Raw genomic sequence first — 24,341 nt, 5'->3', positions numbered from 1 at the left:
AGTACAGAATATGATGTTGGGTCCTGCATTTCACTTCCTGAGAAACTCATCTTTTCTTTTCTTTTTTAAGGGCATGTTTCTAGCCCTTGTCTGCTGTAGCAGAATATGATTTCTGAATGGAAAGGGGTGGGGGGTAGGATTGCAGCCTAGGACACAACAAAGGCCCACAAAAAGCTTATGCATCTAGAACTTTCAACTCCATCTCCTCTACTACATGGAACTCTTGCGAACTCTGGTGGACACGTAGTACAGCCAACAAGAGCCGCCGTGTCTCAGACGGACTCGCTCCTGTGGCCAGGCTATTGGTTGACGCGGTGGTCGAACATTTCCCAAAGGGTCTTCAACAGCCTCGCTAGCACAGGCTCACAGGCTTCATAAATCTCATGAAGAGCGCCCGACAGCGACACTGGCACCCAGGGCTTATCTCGAGCAGGTGGGATTTTCCTATGAAGGTTGGCATTTCTCTCTCTCAACATCTGTGTTCTTTCTCCCTTCAAAGTACTTTTGTATTTCATAGTGCAATGTTTACTCGAACGTAACTCTAACCATGTTCACTCCCGGGTATAATTGTGCATAGGATTGCAACCTAAACAGCGCGATCCTCCTCGTGTCTACTCAGGAGTAAGGTCAATGGGGCTTACTCCAGGGTAAGTGGGCATCGGATTGCACCGTGAATATTGATGGCACAGTCCCATCCCACAAGGACCGTTATTTTCCAAGGGAGTGGAATTCGTGGTTTAGGAGCCCCGTGTGATTTAAAATCAAGACGAATTGCTTCCTGAGACTAATATCAATGAATGAACTGCTGAACTGACCAAAAGCGAAAGAAAGCAGCCATCGCAAAAGTGACAAGGTTCTTTCTATCTGTTGACGTTTCCCGGGAATAAAACCCACAACGGGCCTCTTTATCTGAGTTGATTTTTTTGGGGGGGGGGGGGGGATGGATGGATGGCGTTGGCGTTATTTGTATATTGCCTTATTTCTCTTGAGCATCTTCCGCCCTACTTGCATTATGGGGCTTGTAGTTTAATCGCGCATTTGCCCAGGGCTGTACACCGCCAGAACTACACTTCCCAGTAGCCGTGGGAGAGACGGAGGGACCCTCCCTTCTCCCACGTGCGACAAACTGCTAATGTCTGTGTGCTAGAAGGTGGCAATAGGCTGCTTATCCTCATGGCACTGTGAGGCTCGTGCACCGTTGCTCAGAAAGCAGCGAGCGGGTGGCTGGATTCTGCCCTGTGGGCGGCTGAGCCCGACTATTAAGAAGTGCAAGAGGTAAGTAGGAGGTGGTGGTGGCGGCAGCAGCAGCATGGGCCTGTTGCTGAGCGTCAGTGAGAAGAAAATGCTTGCGTGCTACCTGTCTGGAAGACAACAGGACCGAAAAGTGCTCTGCCCCTTCAACGAGGGGAGGGAGGGAATGGAGGGGTGACCGCCTGCTCCCGTGTCTTCACTGTGCTCTCTGGGCTGTGTGCTTGGTACACTGAGAGGGAGTAGAGGTCAGGCGTCTGAGCAGGACTGCGGGTTTACACAACTTGTTTCTCCAGTCCGCTGTGGTTTCACATCCCTTCTGTACGGAGGACCTGGGCATGTTGGGAGACTAAAAGGGAATGCGAAACTAATAGAAATCAGAGCTTTTATTCTTACTTGTGTGTGTTTGTGTTTATTTCTTTAAAAAACAAGTTCTTAACCCTCTTTCCCTCCAAAAGTGGCTAACAGCACGCTATTAAAAGAAATGCAGTAAAATAAGATTACGAAAATTGCTAGAACAACAGGAACACACGCACACAACATTCGAAAGCAGCTATTGAAACAATTGGGTATCTGGTAGCGGTGAAACAATTCTATACAGCAAGGTAAAACAAATAAGCAAACAGGAATTTAAAAACAATTGATGGCCCCAAACTCTTCCTCAGTAGGAAGGTTTTAGCCATCTGGTGGAAAGCTATTAAAGATAACCTGGAATTGAGCTCATTTACAGTTCAATTCTAAGCACATTGAGTTCAAGGAAACTTACTCCCCAGCAAGTATGTTTAGGATTGCATCTGTAAACTGTTGAAGATCTGTAATCCATAGTCCTGTCTACCAAATTTGCATGATAAAATAAACTGTGTTCCATGAAAGCTTATGTCATAATAAATGTTAGCGTTTAAGGTGCTATAAAATTCTTTATTGGTTTTCCTACAACAGAGTAACATGGCTATCCCTCTAGAAAGTTTGCAAAAAAAACCTGTGCTCTCCTGAAAAACTACACCTTGGTTTGCATGTCGTGACAACCCAGAGGTTTTTGAAACGGCTCTTTGCAAGCGAGTGAGGCTTGTGTGTGCTGCCAATTCCTGGGAGAAGCTAAACATTCCAGGGACACAGTGGCCCTAGGTTGCTTAGCACTGAGTGTGAATCAGGAACTCTGGCTTGTTGGGAAAGAGACAACTGTGATTTAGAATCCAGGGTTTAACACTCATAAATCCAAGGTTTAAAAAATAATCTGGGTTGTCGTGACGTACAAACTGGACCTATTTGTAATGACTGTAGCTCTGTAATACTGATTCCTATTGATGGCACAGACGGAGAGCTGGGCTTGGTCTACCTAATGATTTTTGACAATATTAGTTATAAAATGGTGTCAATGATGTTGACCTGGTTTGCATGAAACAGTGCAGCTTGTCGTGGGTTATTTAACCCATGACCAGCTGCAATGCCCATGGACACCACTTCTCATATCCAACCCTCACTCCGGGGTTGTCGTGTTGTGCGAACCCGGTGAGCATGCTTGAGTTATGTGAGTGTTAAACAACTGTCGCATGAGCCTGAAACATACCTGAACAGTGGGGAGATAGGCAAAATAGCGGCCACATATGCCTCAACCTGTGGGCTGTGCAAACTGGCCTGTTACCTTTCATCAGACCAGGAGTGGCACACGGTTGTGCTGCAGAGTTACAGGCATACTCATAAACGTTTCTGCTGACCGTAGTGGATGGGTAGAATTGTGCAGGAGAAGATGGTTGTTCCTTTTAGCCCAGTGGTGGGCAGAAGGTAGATCTTCAGATGTTTTGGACTTTAACTCCTGGAAGACCCTGCAAGCATGACGTCAGGAATGCTGGGAGTTTGAAGTCCAAGACATCTGGAGATCTACTTTCTGCCAACCCCTGCATTTAGTCCCAACCCGTATAAAGGCTTTGAAGGTAATGTCAGGCACTTTGAATTAGGCACAGGAATGAATTGGCAGCCTGTGCAGTTGATATAAGAGAGGATTCAAATGCCCTGAACAAAAATTATGCCATCTGAATGCCATAGCAGCTGCCACCATAGCAGAACCATAGATCAGCCTGCCCAGTTCTCAGAATAAAATGTTACACAGTGCACACGTGGTGGTTGTCTTATTAACTGGCATGTATACTAAGTTTTAAAATCTTTGATCAAAAATAGTGCAAATTTTATGGGTTCAGGAGAATGCCTTTAAATGTCCATTGCAGTGGTTTTACTTTTGCATGACCATCTGTCACCACCCATGTTTGACAGATCAGAGAAGGTGCTGCCCCCCCCCCCCTACGCTTTCACAGATGAGTTTCCTGAAATTCACAAGCTTACACTTTGACCACTGGAAGTAGCCTATATGTCAGCCAATGGCTGGCCAGGGGTGATGGAAAATTGTACACTAACACATCTGCCAGGCACCAGGTTGGAGAAGGCTGCTATATATGCAGCACTTACATACAGAACATTTATTTTGTGTTTCAGTGCAACAAACAACTTTTCATTTAACTTTGATATTTCACTTGGCAGAATATTACTCTTGGGTTGGAGCCGGATGGTGGATGCAGCCCTATGAAGATAGTTGGCAGCCTTCGAACTCGGAGGCTGCCGAGTATCCTGTGCAGGATGGAGGTAGCGCAGAAGCGGTCTTCGCCTTTGCTCTCCAGACACCCTACATTTTCACTAGATGGGCGATTTCACCTGTCTAGTGGAGGTTTCAAGAAGGGGGAGGAAAGGAGGCTGGGGATAGCTCACAGCCCCAGTCTCCTCCCCTCAGTGCCCCCAGGAACGCCTCCTTTCCCCGTCTTCATGCTCTGTTTTGCGAGCGTGGAGAGGTAGCCAATAAGAGGTAGCCCCCTCCATGGCAACTACGAGGGGGCAGGGAGCACGGTTTCCTGGCTCCCAGCTCAGAGCCCAGTGAAGGCAGGAAACGGAGCAATCCCATGTCTGCCCAGACGCTGTCTCCGGGACATAGGGTTGCTCTCTCAGTCATACTTTGAGTGGTCCCATTGAACTCAATTGATTTCAGTGGGTCTCCTCTTAAGTATGACTAAATCTGGATCCAGATTGTGGTCTGGTATTATTGTTCTCTTGTTTTAATGCCAGTTTCACTAGCTACTGGAGTGACCAGTGTGGAAGTTACAGAAAGTGGCCTGTAAACAAAATGGTTTTTGACCAATTAGCATCACAGTCGTCGGCATGTTTATTCATTTGTAGGTCCTGCTATATGCAGTTGGACTTTCTCTCAGGTATGATATGCATAGAAGTGCAGGTTAGGGCTGCAATCCTATACACATTTACCTGGGAGTAAACCCCAGTTAACTCAATTGCCCTTAGTTCTGAGCAGATATATACAGGATTGCACTGATGTTCGCATTATATAAGAGAAACAGTAGTATAGATGTAGTAGTATAAATTTAAGGCGTCTAGTGCTAGTGTACAATTTCCTGAACAATTTGCGACCAGGATACCCAAGAGAGCATCTTCTCCCTTAGCAACCTGCCCAGTCACTGAGGACATCAGAGGTCATTCTCCTGGTGGTTTCAGATGGGCCTATGGCTGAATTGGCACCCACCAAGAGAAGAGTCTTTAATGTGGTGGCCCCCTTCCTATGGAATTCCCTGCCTTTGGAGGTCAGGTGGGCACCAATGTTAGGTTGCTTCTGATGCCTCCTGAAAACATTGTTATTTCAGGAAGACTTCCTTGAATAAACAGTTATCAGACCTCGGTTTTATCAGAAATGTTTCTTTTTTTAAAAAAATAGTTATTATTTTAACATGGTAGGGTTTTTTTAATCCTATGTGCTGTTCACCATTCTGAAAACTTGTATGTGGAGTGGCATACAAATATTGTAAATAAATACAAAAATAAATGTTCATACCAAAACTCTCAGAATGGGGAGCTATACTGTTCTGGAATCTCTCTCCAACTCAGTAAGCAGTCAGGTTTTTCTGCTATGTTGACATGTTTGCAGAGAAGCGTATCTGTTCTCTGCTTGGACATCATTATAGCAGATTAGAGCAATCTTGTACATAATGGTTTTATGATGCTGGGTTCTGCAAGTAGAGCAAGATCTCTCAACTATTCTAAGAACTAGATTTTAAAGGCAGACTCTGCTATGTTGTAAAAGGTAGGACTTGTTTATTGGTAGAAAAGTCATTCAGTCTAACCACAAATCTATGAAACTCAACACATTTGGATTTAATGGAATGTGGACTACAATCCTGTACCCACTTACATGAGAGTAAACTCTGTTAGGACGGTTAGGTTTGCATTATTAATCCAGAGGGGCAACCCCCAAGAAATGCAGCTTAACAAGTTTATGAATGGTACTCTTGGACAGTGGAACAGAAACTTCCCTTTCTTGATTTGAAACATCATTTTTTCCTGTTAGATTTGAGTAATTTCTGCATCTAACAGGAATGCTTCCCCCCCATATAATTCCATTCCATCTCTTCCCCCCCCCCCCACACCCCACCCTTATTGCAAAACTTGATAGATCATTCTCTTCATGGATAACCTTAATTTGCCAGTATGGTTTAAGCTTGTTAAAGATTGGTGAGATTTGTTCTGTTCACATCTCTGAAGTTGCAACATTGTACTAATACTGAATGAGCAGAATGGCAAAATATTCTCATTTGCTCCTGAATACAAAGAGGAGGTAATACCAGTTCAGTGGTTCTTTTGGATATATGCAAGAGGCTTATAAAATTCAACTTAATGAATTTTACCATATTTCTGAACACAGTAACAGTGACAAAACATTAGCATTGTAGTAGTAGTTGTCGTCGTCATCATCATCACCACCACTCTGAGTGTAATGTGGCAGTGGTTGGGCCCCATAGAAACTAGTCACTTCTGCCCCACTTTTCTAACTGGTCAAATCAACTTACAAATAAACACATTTATCAAAACGTTACAGAATTTGTTTAGTAGCAGCCAGAAAAGCTTTCAATGTTGTAAAAACATAAAGCAACAACAGAAAGAGCAGCAAGGCTGAATAAAGAGTGTTGGGTTTGAAAGCACAAGAAAATGGCACCTTCACCTGGCATCGAAAAGATTATTTATTTATTTATTTATTTAAAACATTTATATCCCACCCTCTATCATTAAGATCTCAGAGCGGCGTACAGATAAAAGCATAGAGTATAAAACAATAAATATGCACAGTAAAAAACAAATTAAACCATGAACCAAGTTAAAACAATATATAATTAAAAAGCAGTAAAAGCAGTTAAAACAATGTGCCAGTGAGTTTAATCATCAAAGCCATGTTTTTTACTTGGTGCCAGTATAGCACCAGGTAGACACCTTAGGAAAAGATGTTCCAAAGCTGTAGGGCCACCACAGAAAAGGCCTCATTTCTGGTCCTCATCTGGATTGCCTATGTTGGGGGAGTGACCCCATGCCACTTAGAACTTTATAAGTTACTCAACAGCAGCACTTTGAATGCCATCAAAACTTGGAGCCCGTGTAGAACTTCGGAAAACAGGAAGCTGCCTTATGCAGTATCAGACCATTTGTCCTTGTAGCCCAGCATTGCCTGCTCTGACTGGCAGCAGTTCTTCAGGGGTTTCAGGCGGGAGCCTTCCTCAGCCCTGCCTGGAGATGCTGGGGATTGAACCTGGGACCTTCTGCATGCAAAGCAGGGGCTGCATTACCACTGAGCTATGGCCCTTCTTTCAGTCCAGGCATATGTTCCTTGCCCTCAGTCCCTGTTCAGAGCCTCATCACAGCCATATCATCATTATCATTGTTACATTTATAACCTGCCTTTCCCACCCCCCCTCTTGAAAGGAACCCAAGGTGGCTTACTTGGCCGTCCACTCCATTTTATCTTCACAACAACCCTGTTAGGTAGGTTAGGCTGAGAATCAGTGACTGGCCCAAAGTCACCCAGTGGGAAGACTAGAACCTGGATCCTCTGAGTCCCAGTCCAGCACTCTAACCACTATATTACACTGTCTTTCCATTTGAAATGGCTGCATTTCCAAGTAGTCTTGAAAGGCAGTTTGACGCACAGTGCACTACACTAGGTTAAAACAGGCATTCTTTTAAATGTGTGTCTAGTAGCTATGTCATTTTTTTAAAAAAATGCTCTAGAGTAAAATGGGTCCCTATTGGGACTCTAGTATGTGAGTGGAGAGTGGTGCCACGACACAGGCTCTGAACACCAGACCCGACCATGGCTGCTCCCTGCTCAAGCCAAGCACCACCGCTTGATACGCCTGAGGCAAGTGATAAAAACCACCTTCCTCCAAACTATGTGGAGAAAGGTGTTAAAATGGAGAAGGATTTTAATATATAAAATAAAACACTGTGAGTTATATCTGCTTAGGTGAATGATTGTCAGAGTGGGTGTTATATGTGTAAACTTAAGATGATAAATGCCAAACAGACACGTGGGATTTTTGTGGTAGTTTAAAAACAAAACAATCAAAATTTATTTTTAAAAATTCACAAGCTTTGTTTCAACTAACAACATTTAAAAACCTTTTTGAAACCTTTCATACAATCCTGTCACTCATTCACATACACGCTTTCCTTTTTCTCACACAATCACTCTTGAACTTTCTTTATTCTCAGTATTGATTAATATACTTCCACTACGCGCACACCACACTCTAAAGACACCACTCACTACACTGACTCTCAAATTTCCCAGAACTTAAGTACCATAAACACAGAGAGCACTACAGACTCTAAGAGTACCTAACAAGTCTCCCTGAAAAGTTTTTTCAATCCCTTCAGTCATGCCCTTATATATCACTCCTCCCCCCTCCCAAGACATTCTAACTCCACCCACTCAGGCCAACATTCTAAAAACCACAGACTTAAAAACCACAGACATACATTTGGAATTGACTTGTGGGGTGTAACGCCACAAGTGGCTTTTAAAATCCTAATCAGGTACCCTGTAGAGTAAAATAAAAAATAAAAAAGACATTGCTGCTAAGCCCATATTGAAATTAACATCTGCCTTGGCGTTTAAGAGTACTCTAAAATAGACAGGATTAGATCCTGGGTAACTGTAGTAATAATTGCTGTTAATGACTGTTGATACTGCCAGTAATTACTATTATTGAGGGTCATTGAAGTATAGTGGCTATAGTGTTGGGTTTGTATGCAGAGGGAACCTGGCTCAAATCCCCACTCAGCTGTGTTCCAACCTGTGTGATCTTGGGTATTTCTCATCTTCACCGACCTTGTAGGGTTGTTGTGAAGTTAAAGGCAACTGTGTTCTAGGCTCATTGGAGCAAAGATAAGTGAAGGGATGAGATGGATATGTCTCATGCCTTGCTTCCAAACACAGCCATCCAGCTGAGTAAACCCTACGACACTCCAGCGTCCCTTGGCTCTTTTGAAGTTCTGATCTGGCAGCCCTAAAACATTCCATTGAAATGGTCACTGGGCAAAGTGTACAAACAAGCAGCGGGCGCCTTAAATGACATGTCAGCGACTGGGGCAGGCCAAGCAGGGCTTGTGATTGCGAAACTGAAGTAAACAAATTCCTGTTGTGATGACTGTGGGTATTTAGCTTATAAGAGTCTCTCCAGGAAACCTGATGTGGTGCCAGGCTCTTTCCTTTTCCTTCAGATATGCCAGCGGGACCGTACCTCTGCCTCTTGAAGACCTTATGCCACAAAGAGGCCAAGACGCAACCCTGAGAACGGCTCCGGCTGCGTGGGCTCCACCGCAAAGAACCGCTGCCTCCGGAAAGTGACCCAGGTGATGCCAGTGAGCGATGTCTGCTGAGGCTGAAGCCCCGGAGAAGCAGCCTCCCGATCCTTCCCTAGACCCGCGCTGGAAGCTCCTTGTCTTCTACCTCTGCTTCTATGGCTTCATGAACCAAATCCGACCTGGCGAGAGCTTCATCACGCCTTACCTGTTGGGAACAGAGAAGAATTTCACCATGGAAGAGGTGAGCAAATCTGACGGTTCAGCACACAGGGGAAAGTTGCAGGAGGGGAAAGTTGCAGTGGGCTGTAGCAGGCAGTTCCACTGATTTTTTCTTCTTCTCCTAGTTTTGGACCCATAAATGGCTGTCCTGTCCACACACATACACACACACCCCGGTTCTTCCTGGTATTTTACTGAGAAAATGGAGGGTGGGGCATGACCTATCCACAGTTGTGCTTGTGGAAGGAGATTGGTATATGGCTCCTTTCCCAACCTGGTGCCCTCCAGATGTATTGGGACAACAACTCCAGCTACAGCAGGGATGATGGGAGTTGGATTTCAACACTTCTGGAGGATATCAGGGTGGAGAAGGCTGATACATGGCTGGATGGATCCCTCTCCCCCTCCACCCCCCCAAGGCTGGAGTTCAGTACCATAAGATGTGGTGATGGCCACCAAATTGGATGGCTTTAAAAGAGGGGTGAATAAATTCCTGGCTACTAGTCCTGGTAGCTATGTGCCACCTCCAGTATAAGAGGCAGTAAGCCTATATACGCCATTTGCTGGGGAACATGGGTGGGCAGCTGCTGTTGCATTGAGTCCTGCTTGTGGGTTCCTAGTCGACAACAGTTTGGACACTGTGTGAACAGAGTGCTGGGCTAGGTGGACTCTTAGTTTGATCCATCATGGCTCTGCTTATGTTCTCCCCTATCCGTCACGAGATCCCCTGTGAGGTGTTGGGTTGGGGATTTGGACTGAGGAGCATGGCTCTTCTTATGTCCTTATGAGCATAAGTAACTTGCCCTTAAGGAGAAGTGGAGGACTGGGCTGGGCTGTGTTCATAGGCAGGTAATAGGCCTCCTGTTTCATGTAAGGACCTGCATGCACTTATGAAGCAGCCAATGTGGGAAGAGGGCCCACTGATCCCATGCCGACCCCCTTGGATGTACAGCAGCACCTGCCGGCAGGAGGGTGCAGGATGTACCCCAAATTATTAATATTGCAATGAGAATTATTGCAATCGTGTTGCAGTGTGGCGATCTGCTCCTTTTGGAGTGAAACCAAAAGCAAAACCAACAAGAACTCTCAGGCTGCCTGTTGCCTTGACGACCTGAGATGCCAACTCAAAATGTAACCTTTGAGGAAGTGAGTTGTTTGGCGATGCAGTTAGCCCATGGATCGTGTGCCAAAGAGAACTGCTACAACAAGGTGCAGTCTTCTTGCCCCTGAATGACGCAGCAGGCTGAAAATGAACATCGTTGTACGGTTTCCCTTCCACCCTTGTTGTTTTTGTCTATCCACACCTTTGTGCTGCTCCCGCTTCCCCAGCCCTGGTTTCACGTTTGCCATGATGTCTGAACTGCCCCAGTCTGCCTAGGCTTGTTCACCTTTATCGCTCAATAAAACTAAGAGTTTCACACTTTGCAAATACTTACTCGTATATGGAACTAATAAGTTGGGAATGGCTTTGTGTTAACCCTTTTCAGATAATGAAGTGTTGTTTATTTGCCGCTTCCAGTCAAAAGCACTCGGGCTCAGTCTGAGATTCATGAATACTACCAAACATGTCTGGGCTTTGCACAATTTCAGGGAGCAGGATCAAGCAGCAAGGAAATAAATATTTCTTCTGCAAGAGATGGGGTACTGCTGGTCTTGCTACAGCGACTGCTGGAGTTTAACCAAGCAGGGTTTTATTCTGCTTAGTTACAATTACAGTGTGAGTGTGTGTGTGTGTGTGTGTGTGTGTGTGTGTGTGTGTGTGTGTGTGTGTGTGAGAGAGAGAGAGAGAGAGAGAGAGAGAGAGAGAGAGAGAGAGAGAGAGAGAGAGAGAGAGAGAGAGAGAGAGAGAGAGAGAGAGAGAGAGAGAGATTTATATATTTGGGGTGTTCCTCGTAAGGGGAAGAGGTGAACATTCAAGGCAGTAAGACCAAGAAATGAAAGGGAGTAACTGATCAAGACATTGTAACATTTGCTAAGTAAGCTGACAAATCACAATTCCCAATATTATAAGGCCTTATCCTGAAATAATTTACTTAGTAAATATCCAATAGAAATAAAGAAAATACTTTTTTTATTTAAGTAAACTGATGGAGGGTCAACTAGGCAGCATACCTCTAGTTTAAGAACTGGATGTTGTTGTTGTTTTAAAAATATAGAGAGAGATTTCTCTCTGTACTAGCCTTAAAGAAGAAAATGCTCCATTTTATTTCATTTTAGTGAACTATGAACTGTTCAAAAGAAAATAAGTCAGGATTTTGCAAGAGCATTGCTGACCTAATTCTGCCTTGCTGCCCATGTAGTTTATGTTTAAACCTTCGACCTTCCTCTTGAGTAATGAGTAATTTATATTTTTCCCCCTTGATCCTCCCCAGAGGTCTCTCTGGGATACGGGCAGCTCGTGTTGCTTGTGACAGAAATGATGCCACGCAGGGCTGGCCCTGGCAAAGGTAGCAGGCAGGCAAGAACTGATCACTTATTTCTGCCTTCCAGCTCTGCCCTTTGGAAGGGTCAAAGCTCAGATTCGTTGGTGTGCTAATTATTGCATCAGTAGTTCCTTAACATGCAGAGAGAGCAAGGGCAGGGTGGGCGGGGCTTCTACCCCCAAATTATAGGAGCTCTTTTTTAAAATAAATATTTAACCTTTTCAATGTCCAGTGGAGCAGTAAAGCCAGGCTAAAGAGGAGTCTCCAGGTCAAACGACACATTGACCAGGTTTGCATGATCACGGAGGGTAAATAAGCCACAGTGGTTATTTTCCCTCTCTGCGGGTGCTGGTCACAAGCTGCCTAATTGGCATAATTGCCCTTGTTGGGCACAGGTTGCCATGATTTCTGAACATAGCAAGGATGGGTGGCTTACAGATCACCCTGAAACTGTTGGCTTGTTTTGGGGTGGTTGGGTGCTGTGTAAACTACTCTGGTCAGCCCCCCTCGCTGAGTTTGGCTGTCATGATAACCAGCGCTCTGCAAGGGTAGTTAGGGAAATCGGGTCACGGGCCTAGAATGTGCGAGGGTGGTTAACAAGCCACCATGGATGATTAATCCCTCTCATGTCATGCAAAACAGGCTATTGTGTTAATTGCCTAGCATGTAACTGAACCTTGCAGTTTTCTTGCCTTGAGAGTAATTGTGTGTTTCCCTGGTTCAGATTGGGATCCATGTGCACCAGAAGGGGTGCATTAAACCTTCCCCTCACCCACCCCTTTTGTTTCCCAAAATTCCCCTACAATTACGGGGATTAAAATCTTCATCAGAGTCTTTCCCCCCCCCCCCCTTGTTCAGTGGGGAGGAGCAGAAAGTGCTCTGTCGTGTGTCTCTCTGTGTTGTTGACTGTAGACTTTGATGGAGTCTTTCTGTTCCAGTCCAAAGATAAAAGGCTGTGGGGAGAGGTTATGCCCTATTAGGGTAGGGATAAGCCAACACTTTTACAGATTGAATTCTAATAGATGGCTTAAGACAGGCTTCCCCAGTGTGCTATCCTCCAGATGTTTTGGACTTCAACTCCCATCGGCCCCAGCCAGCATCATCAGTGGTCGGGAATCCTGAGACCTGTAATCCAAAGCATCTGGAGGGCATCTTGAGACAAGTTGCAGGGCAAGGAACTGCAGGTTGGAAACGTGTTTCTGACAGATACCAGGGGCCACCAGTGTCCTCCCAGGGCAGGGGAAAATGTATGGTGTCTAGGACCACCCTATAATAAAGAGTCCCAGAAGAAGTCCCCGAAGACAGACCACTACCCTGTGCATTGGCTCCACCTATCAGCTGTGTGTTCAGATGCCTTTGCTAAAATATCCAAAACCATATTGATCAGAAAACCAGACTGGAGCTGGCCATTCTTCATGCAAATCACTCAAGTGGACAGACAAGGCGATTGCATAAGGGCAGAGGAAGGAGGAGCAGAAGCAAAGGAGCCAGCAGGGCTGGTGCTGACAGGGGGAAGAGCTGAGGGCAAATAAGTGCACCAGCACCAGGATTGGCGTACTTTCCCCTCATTGTGAGGAATGGGGGGCGCTCCCCCAATCTGCCCTGAAATGCCTCCAGAAACCACGTCCCCCTCGGCCCGCAGACAGGCCGATCCACAAAATCCTACGGCCATTGGAGCGTCTTCCCAAGGACCATAGGGTTGCGCCCCAAATCTGCTGCCTTTACATAAGAGTGCTAATTTGTTAGCTGGTGCTGAGTTTACCCCCTCCCACCCCCCATTATCAAAGCTTCTTACTGTTTCCGTCTTTTATGGGAGTCTCCTGCTGATTGTGCTTTCACTCTGTGTGATGTTTGTTTCTCGATTTCCCCTGCCCTCCATCTCACCCGTTAAATCGGGCTGTGTGTTGAGATTCTGAAAGGGCTCCTGTAGCGAATGGAAAAGTGCACTGGGTACAGCTTCTAAGCAGGTCTAGTCTGGTCTGCGCCTGAGTGGAGACAATTTGGAAACCCCAGTAGCCATGCTGGCTGGGGATGACAGGAGTTGTAGTCCACATTCCAGAGGCCATCAAGTTGGGGAAAGATGCTGTGTAGCATCTTTTCCTTTTTTTCTTTTTAACTTTCAAACTAGATTTAAGTTTGGATGGTGAGCTATTTAAGATCTATGTGTGAATGTACAGAGAAACCTGCATTTTTATGATTTGGGTAACAATTTTTTTGTGGTGGGCAGAGGAAGAAACCCTTGACAAGATGATTGGGTTGAATATCCCTTAGAACAAGGGATGGGGAACTTCTGGCTCTCCAGGTGTTCTGTCCTACAACTCCCATCAGCCCCAGCCAGCATAACCAGTGGTGAAGGATGATGGGACTTGTAGTCTAGAACATCTGAAGTCGCCCACCCTCCATTTTAAGCGATGCTTTTTGATCTCTTGTCAGTGAAAGTTAATTTAAATCCCCCCGCCCCCGCCAGTGTGTTGGCGAAGCTCTTCCCCTGCACCTCCCCACTCCCTGTGGGTGCAGGTTTTTGTCCGTGCCCCAGGGCAGCTCTGGCTGGCCAAGGATCAGAGTGTCCTGTTTTGTTCCCATGGCTAAATCACAGCAAGTTCCAATCCAAAGAGGCTGGAAGAGGCTTAGCTGACCTCCTTGGCAAGGGATGTGGATGGGGGTTTAACTGCTGGGCGCAAACACAAGGAGCCCAAGGTTATTGAAATTACTATTATTTTTAAAAGACCAGCTCTTTATAATTAAGCAGCTGTGACCAGCAGGTAGCTGTTTTAAAAACCACAGGGCTCCAGAACATTTTGCATAATTCAGCAGATTCAAGTGCCACCAGAGTCTTGCCTCCCACAAACCAGCACAGAGTGGTGTGTGTGTGTGTATGTGTGTTTGTATTAGTATGCCTGACTGTTACAGGCCCTACGGAAATGTTCTCAGTGTGTTGCAAAAGAATCTTGGAAAACAAATACTCAAAATGGTGCATGGGCCCTTTTGAAAATGAACTCTGTCTCCACCTGATACTTACCCACTTCCCTTGGCCTCAAAGAGAACTCTGCAACATCACGCTTTTCAGGTTCGTTGTGGTGAGCACCTGTCTAATTGTTGTTTGAGCCTCCCACCACCACCAAGATCGTCATAAAAATTAATCACCACTGAGCCATGGGGAGGGGATGTGGCTCAGTGGTAGGGCACCTGCTTTGCATGCAGAAGGTCCCAGGTTCAATCTCTGCCATCGCCAGGTAGGGCAGGTAAGCCCTTGCCTGAAACCCCGGAGAGCTGCTGCCAGTCAGTGTTGACAATACTGGGCTAAAAGGAGTAGGTAAAAAGCAGCTTGCTAAGTTGTTCTTGTGCCCTTCTTCAACAAGAAAATAATGGAAAGGGGAGGCAAGAGAGCTGGGTGCCTCCGGTCCTTATATGAACTTCACTGGGCACAGTGGACCTGTTGGCTTCATAATCTGGGTCAGTCTGACTTGTGTCACTGCAGTAGAACATCAGGTCATGCATGGGGGAAGAAGGAATGTGGGTTGTACCTATTGTGGCTCGGTGAAACCATAACATTTAATGTGGGTTTGCTGAGGAGGACTAGCACTGAGAGTAAGCCAAATATTGAGTGTGCTATTCCAGAAGGACACTCTGAAATACTTGAACTTAAGCTGCATATACAGGATCCTACTAGCAGAGGCAATGTTAATTTTAAGTTCAAGAGCATTGAAATGCTGAAGAAAGAGTGGACTTGGAAGGATTGGAAAAGAAGATTTACAGGATAGGCCTAATCGTGTGGGCCCCAATCTGGAGATCTGCAAAGGCCTATGGCTCAGTGATGGAGCCGCACCTGACTTGCATGCAGAAAGTCCCAGATTCAGTCCCTGGCTGGAATCCTGGAGAGTTGCTGCCAGAGTTGGTCAGCCTCCCCCCACCTGGGGCCCTCCAGATGTTTGTGGATTATAACTCCCAGCATTCTTAACCATTGGCCATGCTGGCTGGAGCTGCAGGGAATTGTCATCCAAAACATCTGGTGGGCACCAAGTTGGGGACAGCTGGTGTAGGAACACAGGTCTGATGGTCTGAGTCCATATATGGCTGCTTCTGATGGAGGTGTGCTTGTGGAGCTGCCTTCTCATACCTATCAGTGAGATCACCTGTGAGGAGTTGGGTTGGGGAGTTTGATTGAGGAGCAGGGGCTCTATAGGTTCAGCATGCTGCATTCCTGCCTCTTTGCAGTATGGCAGAACATGCATGGAGTCCAGCCTGTTGTCTCCTGTAAAATCCTCTTGTGTGGGTGCAGGGGGTGATTGTGTTGCAGCCTCATTGATTACAGCTGGTCTTACTTCTACTTTAAGCTAAAATTCCTCAAAGTGATCACCGTCATGTTGCAGTGCTTTTGTTCAGGGTTCCAGCCAACCATTCCATCTCTCATCCCCTGCCCCCACCCCGGTATTCATTTCCCCCCTATCCTACAGTCAAGTCAGCATTCAGTGCCTGTTAAGCATGCTCAGTCCTCATTGGCCTATCTTTGTGGGATTTTCCTCTATTTTGTTCCATTTGGGTTTGGGGTGGAGGTTTGGACACACTTGTGTCCAGTCCCAGTTACATTTAGTAATTTGATTTCTCCATTGATGTCTATGGGTAGTTTTATATCTTGTCCCTGGGGACATTGTAACATAGCTTCTTAATGTAAACCAGGAACTAACTTATCCAGACACTGAGATGGTTCCTTCTACACTTTTTGGTCTTTCTATACTTCTATAAGTCTCTTCCTCTTTTTACAACCACTCCATTCTATTCACCCTCCCACCAAGTATTCAATTTTGACCTCCCTCCCTCACCCAACAAGCCACTTAGTTGTTGAAGGGGAGGAGTTTCCCCCCTAAGGGTTGTCCTCTAAATAATTTTTGCATGTCTGCGAACCTCAGCTGGGTTAACCTGACTCTGCTGATACCTCTCTCATGTGGGTGGTCCGTTTTGGCTCCAGGATGGGAAGACTCAAATGGTTACTAGTATAATATATGACAATCATAAAGGCCTCTGAGCTTTGAGGAGGAATGTGGCGAGACAGCTCCAAAATCAAGGGTTGGTTGTACTGGTGGAGGAGGAGGTCCTTACGTAGTCATACTACAGATGCAGGTGAGTGTATGCACCCCTGAAATCTGCTACACTGGAGTTCCTCTCAGCAATACTGCCCAACATGGATTTGGTCTTCGCAGAAGAGGGATGCCCAGTGACCTGATGGTTCCGTGTTCCGTTAAGCATTGCAGTTGGCTTGATTTTATCTTGCAGGTAACCAATGAAATCACCCCTGTGCTCTCCTACTCCAACATGGCGGTGTTGGTGCCCATCTTCCTGCTGACGGACTACCTGCGCTACAAGCCGGTGCTGCTGCTACAGAGCCTGAGCCACATCGCCATCTGGCTGCTGCTCATCTTCGGCACCACCATCCTCACCATGCAGTTCATGGAGTTCTTCTACGGCATCACCATGGCCGCCCGAGTCGCCTACTCCTCCTACATCTTCTCCCTGGTCACCCCTTCCCTCTACCAGCGCATGGCTAGCTATTCGCGCTCTGCCGTGCTGATGGGGGTCTTCACCAGCTCGGTGCTGGGGCAGCTCTGCGTCTCAGTTGGGGGCATCACCTTCACCACCCTGAATTACATCTCACTGGGCTTCATGTGCTTCGGGCTGATCTTGACTCTCTTCTTGGAGCGCCCCAAACACAGCCTCTTCTTCAACAGGAGCGAACCTGTGTGCAACGGGACCTCGCCTGCAGAGCTGGACAAAATAAACCCCGGGAGCCCGGGGGAGCCCAGGTGGCACCAGGCCCCTGCCTGGAAGAACCTGGTCTTTTTCCGGATGCTAAAGGAGCTGGCCCACATTGTGCAGCTGCCCCAGCTGAGGCTGTGGTCCCTCTGGTGGATCTTCAATTCCGCGGGCTACTACTTGATGCTGTATTATGTGCAGATTTTATGGAAAGAGATCGACCCCACCAGCGATCACAGGAAAGTCTACAATGGAGGTGTGGAAGCTGCTTCTACGCTCCTCGGTATATTGATCCTTCCCCTCCTCGCTCTGTGCGCTTGATGCGTCTGTGTGTGTGTGTTTCTCTCTTTCTGCATGGTTGTAACCCATTCATGAAACACAAGCAAGCCCTGCTGTCAGCCCTGCAGGCTGTCCTGGGCCGCTGACCTAAGCATCTTGGTGCCAAGGCAAGATCTCCTGAAACTGCTTGTACTTACAGCTGGTTCGGCTGTTCAGAAGAGCTTTCAGGTGTGATGCACCCCAAGAACCCCCTTGCATGGAGAATGTCACGTGCAACTCAGCCCCCCCAGGACTACAGAGTACAGAGCCTCTGTAGCCATTTGGAAGCGGTTCCCATTATTGCGGTCACTAAAAGATGTGCTGCCACCCTTTAATGGAAATCCCTGGGAGGTGACTGGATAGCCCGAGGCAGATGTTTACCATGCGAATTTGAATGGAGACGTGGCCTATGGAGTCCGCACGTAATGAGCACATTATTGTGGTTTGTTTTCTACAGCACATTTTGGACGCTTATCATTTGCGTAAGAGCTCAGGTGCTATTGCCCCTGCCCTCGGCCCTGCCCAGTACCCAGGGGACTCTCTCTGGCTAGTTCACAAGGCTGATGCATATAGCAAGTCATAGGATCATGGCGTCAGAAGGGCCTCTGGAGGTTGTCTGGATACAATCCTAGGCTGGTCAACTAGCCAGAGGGAGCACCCGGTGTTCTGGGTGTGGGAAGGGCAATTTCTCAATGCCAGCTCTGCACTGCAGGGGGCAGGTAGAACATCCCTGACAGATGGTGGTCCTCCAGCCTCTGCTGAAATGCCTCCAGCCCAGGAGAATCCACCACCTGCCAAGGCAGACTGTTCCACTTCAGAAAAGCCCCCTTCTCTCTGTGTATAAGAGAGCGCTGAGTGGTGGGGCCATCCTCTGCACACAGAAGATTGCTGTCTCTGTTTCCACAGTCCAAAGGGCAGGGAAGGGCCACAGTCAGTCAGAGCAGGCACCACTGGGAGCCAACACACTAGTGGCTGACCAAAGTCTTACGTGCACCATCCTTATCAACTGGCTTTCTGAGGGAGATGTGTACTGGCCTCATCTTGGGATGCCTCTTCCACTCTCTGGGCCGTGCACTGCAATTTCCCCACCAGTAATACAGTTTACTGTAGTCATAACTTCCTCTTAAATTTTTACTCTGTTCCTGCCCCTGGAAAGCCTGTTTGATTTACATCACCCCTCAAACCAAGCTTAAATTGCAGCATTTGCTGGATTTCAGTACATCCTTGGTGCAAAAGGGTGGTGCCTGGAAGCAGAAATCTGCAACTGCTGCTTAACATGAGCTGCCAGCCACCTTTCTGCATCAGCTACACAAGGAACTGGGCCCAGAGCAACCTGCTGGCCAAACATTTCCAACGGGCTGCCTTGGGACAGGTTCTCTTCTCTTTCATTGAGGCCTAGAGCGTTGCACTTCACTGGATCTGAATGCCGCCAAGTCCAGTATCCGTCATAATCTTGTTTGCTAATTGTTGCCTTCCCTACGGTAGCTTTTGGACAAACCTGCTAATTTCCTACACTTAACGCCCCTTGGCAAAGTTCTGCCTCGGAAAGACGACGGCTGGTGCTGTCACCTCTTGGTAACGCTGTGCGCTTTCTCCCAGGTGCCATCACCTCCTTTGCTGCTGGCTACATGAAGATCCGCTGGAAGCTCTGGTCAGAGCTGGTGATCGCTGTAGTGACGGCATTCCAGACAGGCCTGCTTTTCCTGATGAACACGACCACCAATATCTGGCTGTGCTACATGAGCTACGTCCTTTTCAGAGGCTCCTACCAGTTTCTCGTGCCCATAGCCATGTAAGTGGGGGAGGGGGGGACAACTTGATGAGCAGGTTCGCGTAACATACAGAAGCCCCCTCAGCCTTTGGAAATGGGTTGCAAACCGATTGCAATCCTCACTAAAAATTCAGATTTTATTCATGGCTACCCTAAATGGGTTTTAGCCAAACACATGTTATCACATATTATTACATAAAAAAATTGCAGTTTGCGGTGCACTATACAGCAATTACTCCCATCAACACACATCTTCTGCAATATACAAATCCTACTTCTACGGTGACACCTGAACCTGTTCCTTCCTAATTTTTGCAGCTCTTACCGCAAAATAGGCCAAATTCAGTAGGGTCAATTTTTCTGCAGTTAGTAAGTAGCCTAATTTCGCTTGGTCCCTTAGGCCCGTTGGTCCGTTTGACCACCATAGGGGCCAAATACCTAGCTAAATATTTATTCCTAGGGCTATTGTATAATCTGCAATATAATATATAATGAGCCGAGTCCTCCACCTCTTGTACTCCACAACAGCAAATTGTTTGATCTCTTGGTATATTGTTAAATCTTCCTTCTCTAAAATTCATCTGAACTATTTCAGCATTTGGGGGGGGGGAACTGTACAACTGTCCCAATGAATAGCCTAGAGCTGCTTGACTTTCTACTACCGCTGCTTTCCTAAAGGAGAGCTTATCGCCACAGTATTTAATCCTTTTCTGTAAGCATGCCAGAACTGGCAAGAACAGCTGACTGTTTGGCTCCATGGCAGATTCATTGTTGAAGGTTTTTAATATTTTAATAGGTTAGAAAAATGTGTCAACTGCTAATGCTCTGAATGGTATGAACTAATCCGTTGGAAATTCCAGAGGGGCAGGGATAGCGACTGCAGGTTGAGCTGAACACAAAGGACTGGATCAGGTGGCTTTCAGTACCCTTCCGGGCCAACATCTATATTCATCTCATCCTAGAATGTGTCGCTGATGATGATGATGATGAAGCGTTACGTCTTTCAGTACCTGCTCTCCCTGCCCCCCACCCTCACCCCAATTCCTAGCTGCTTTCTAAGTCCAACACAAACTTCCTAGCCCTCGCTGCATTGCTGTAGCACAGCTTTCCTCATTTTGACACCCTCCGGGCACATCGGACTATAACTCCCATCATCCCCAGATGGCTGGGGTGATGGGAGTTGTAGTCCCACACGTCCAGAGGGCGCCAGGTTAGGGAAGGCTGCTGTAGCACTTCCAGATTTGAAATTACAAAGCCTCGCCAGCACTTACGAGTGCCCCTCTTGGTCTTTAGGGTGGATTTAGGGCGGATTCCTGCATTGAGCAGGGGGTTGAACTAGATGGCCTTGTAGGCCCCTTCCAACTCTGCTATTCTATGATTCTATGGTCAGGGACGCTTCAGCATCCTCGCTGAGCGCCTTGTCCATAAAGTAACCCTCCTTTCTGCCCTTGTCAGCAGAGCTGATTTTCCTTCCCTCTCTCTTTGCCTGAAGTTTCCAGATTGCCGCTTCCTTGTCCAAAGAACTTTGCGCCCTGGTGTTCGGAATCAACACTTTCCTTGCCACCGTGCTCAAGACCATCATCACCATCATCATAACAGACAAGAGAGGCCTGGCTCTCTCAATCCACCCTCAGGTGAGGGGCCCCTGTTTACACTCTGGTTGTGGTTGCCAGCTCTTGTTCAGCCCTAGCTGTCTTTTAGACAGGGCTCGCACCGCTGCCTGAAGGTAGTATTGGTAAGCATAGTGGGGAATGGGCTCGGGTGAACTTTAGGGGACGTGTAGAATTCTCAGCTGTAACCTCTCTTGCTTTCCTTGGACCGTTCTGCTGCTTTTGTACTTCATTTTGTGTTCAACGAAGCTTACTCCCGGGGGAGTGTGTATAGCATTGTAATCTAGGCTGCAATCCAAAACACACTTACCTGGGAGTACGTGTGGGAGTTACTTCTGAGTAGACCCGAACAGGATTGTACTGCAAGTTTCTGTTTTGTATTGGAAGCCGGGCCACCAAAGGCATGTCAGCCATAGGCTGACCATGTGGAAAGGAGGACAGGGCTCCTGTGTCTTTAACACTTGCAAAGAAAAGGGAATTTCGGCAGGTGTCACTTATATGCATGCAGCACCTGGTGAAATTCCCTCTTCATCACAACAGGTAAAGCTGCAGGAGCCCTGCTTTCTTGTATCTGGTCACAGTAGGCAGGGCTCCTGCAGCTTTGCCTGTTGTGATGAAGAGGGAATTTCACCAGGTGCTGCATGCATATAAGTGACACCTGCCGAAATTCCCTTTTCTTTGCAAGTGTTAAAGACACAGGAGCCCTGTCCTCCTTTCCACATGGTCACCCTAGCTTAAAGCAGCATTTCCGTTCTCTATTCTTTCATTTCTGCCCTGTTTCATCCTTTCCAAATGTTAAAAGGGTTTGTACCAGAATTTATACCTTGATTCTAAACAGTCCCATGAGTCTAATGGAACCTGTTGCCAGGCAACTGCTGCTAAATGGACCCAGCTAGCCCAAATAAACATGCAGATTACTACTGAATGTTCTCCACTTGCTAATTTATCTTGTATTGCCTTCAACAAAAACTCCATCTATGCTGCAAGGATTAAGCATACACATTATTGGGAAAGAGGCAGGTTAGGGAGAGCAAATCTAATCTGTTCTCCTAAGGGTTGCCATGGCTTGCAAACGGTTACGGTGGGCTTAAGAAAGCTCTGTAATTACCTGCAGCCACGTGAAAAGGGCAGTGCATTGTCACAGGCTGGAAATCTGCAAATTTGGTCCTGTTAGTGCAGGTGGGCTCGACCACTGAGGCAGGAAGTGCAGGTGGTTTCTTTAGCTTGCTTCCAGCTCTGTGTACATCACCAGAATTGAGGGTGGCAGGATTTCTTCCCCCACCCCACTCCATTAGATGGATTCCTGCTGCTGGCAGAGGGGAGGACCAGACGTTGACTCAGGATGGCTGAATCGAATGTCCGTGTTCAAACATGGTATGCTGTGGAACAAAAGTGGGGAAGGCTGTTGCCCTTGTGCCCAAGAGGCATCCGGCTGGTCGCTGGGAGGCAGGATGCTAGACTGGAAGGGCCTTTGGGAGGCAGGATGCCTTCCAAAGGCTCATCTCCTCTAGCCTCCTGCCTCCCAACACACACACACGCCTGCCAGTCTATTGCATTGCACTGCACAGGACTGTCCTTACATTCGTACACATCCTTTCCATGCCTGGGGTTCTGCGGGCTGCTGAATAATTGTAATTTTGGATGCTTTGAGACCCTGCATTTTGCTTTCATTTAAAGACCATCACTCCCCCTCCCCTTTTCTTTTCCAGTTCTACGTTTACTTTGGCTACTTCACACTCCTGACCGTGGGGTATTTTGTAGCGTCGGTGTGTGTGGCTGTGAGACACCAGGCGTGCAGGAAATCTCAAGAGGCAGCACCAGCCAATGAGCTCAGCAGCCCGCTGGAGGAAGTCATGGGCAAGGGCAGGCTGACAGAGCTGGCGAGCTCCGAAGCCTGAGAGATGCAGCGGGCGGAGGAAAGGCAAGGACCTGCCGGCGCCCTCCCTGTTGGGAGGTGATCAGTGGAACTGCCATGACAATCAGCACTTACAAGGTCCACGCGTCTTTGGTTTCCAGAATATCGGAACACTGGAGGGACCAAGAGGTGGTGGTGGGGGAAGCCTTGCTTGATTTTCAGCTAGGAGTTGCGAACGGGCAACGTGTATCTGGCAGACAAGCGTCTCTTTGCTCTCTCTGGATCTTGCACATGCCCTCTGCACACTCTCTTCTGCGTGCCCCATCTCCTGAACCAAGTGGCGATTACGGAAGCATTTATCACTGTTACACTTGGGCAACCCAGTGATGGTAAGGAAGTTTTTAAACTCGGATGTTCCCCCTCCTAGCCTGTAAATGAGCCAACCAGGCAAGGTAGATACAAGCACTTCTTCTTTTTTTAAAAAAAGAATAGTTCAACCTTTTATAAAGCTTACCTATTCATTGGATACTAGTGAATATACTCTGCTGGGGCATTACGGTAGGATCCGACTGTACCCTATGGCTGGTGGCTAGCACCACCGGTCGCGGTATGTGCCAGCAGTGATGAAGCGTTTCTGGGGCAAAGCCCCCAACTGACCGGAAATTCTGATTTCTGGAAGGTGCGACCTGCTCTTTCCAGAAATGTGCATTTTTAGTCATTTTGGGCCTTTGCCCCTGGCAGTGCTACATTGCCACCAGCAGTAGAGGCTGCCCGTGTGCCATCACCAATGGGAGCAGCTGCATGCATACGGGCACTGGCCGCTAGCAGTAGGGCACTGTTGGGTCCTACCCATTGTGTTAACAATATTTTCCCCTCTTCCAAGAACATTGAGTTCATTCTTAAGTTTGGCTTTGAGGGTTCCAAGCTCTCCTGCCATGCTCAGGAATCCCACTGTTGAGAGTCAGGCTCCCCAAAATATGCCCTCAAATCCCTAGTGTGGGGTGGGTGGGTAGGGAGTGACTGGGAGACACGGGACCAAGGTGTGTTTGACAATCCTTTCAGATTTTGTTAAACAGCTTGCATTTTGCTCTGACATCAATTCTCGTCCTCCTCTCCTTTGCCTTCCCCCTGCCCTAAGATTTATTTTTGTGTCACTTTCACTGCCCCAGGCTGACCAATGGGGTCAAACAGTAAGCATTTGAGAGGAGGGCAGGTCAGGGCTTCAGCAGAGATCATGTCCCATTAGCAGCCCTGATGAGATTCTGAACCACCTGTCAGGTATGCTTTAAGGTGGATTTCTCCATTGAGCAGCGGGTTTGACTCGATGGCCTTATAGGCCCCTTCCAACTCTACTATTCTATGATTCTATGAACTAGCCTTCAAGAAAGAGGAAGGCTAGACAGACGGTTCTAATTTTTTTTAAAAGGTGCCGGGTCTCCAAATAACAGGGGGGGACACCCTTTGAC

At 47.2% G+C, this 24,341-nt stretch overlaps 1 protein-coding gene across 2 annotated transcripts; it reads left to right on the top strand.

The window, feature by feature from the left end:
- Nucleotides 1-1,128: 1,128 nt before the first annotated feature.
- Nucleotides 1,129-24,341, top strand: SLC19A1 (solute carrier family 19 member 1). 2 transcript variants are annotated; one of them, XM_063116974.1, is made up of 6 exons: nucleotides 1,129-1,275; nucleotides 8,848-9,172; nucleotides 16,845-17,577; nucleotides 19,239-19,431; nucleotides 20,903-21,044; nucleotides 22,730-24,341. In XM_063116974.1, the coding sequence occupies exons 2-6, from the start codon at nucleotides 8,996-8,998 to the stop codon at nucleotides 22,916-22,918; spliced, it is 1,434 nt and encodes a 477-aa protein (XP_062973044.1). In that variant the 5' UTR covers nucleotides 1,129-1,275; nucleotides 8,848-8,995; the 3' UTR covers nucleotides 22,919-24,341. The 2 variants fall into 2 exon arrangements, with proteins under 2 accessions (XP_062973044.1, XP_062973043.1); XM_063116973.1 differs by having other exon boundaries at nucleotides 16,845-17,604.

This window comes from Elgaria multicarinata, chromosome 2 (assembly GCF_023053635.1).
Source record: "Elgaria multicarinata webbii isolate HBS135686 ecotype San Diego chromosome 2, rElgMul1.1.pri, whole genome shotgun sequence".
Classification (NCBI taxonomy): Eukaryota; Metazoa; Chordata; class Lepidosauria; order Squamata; family Anguidae; genus Elgaria; species Elgaria multicarinata.
Note: the sequence above shows the minus strand (reverse complement) of the source record. Positions and strands in the feature narration are given on the sequence as shown.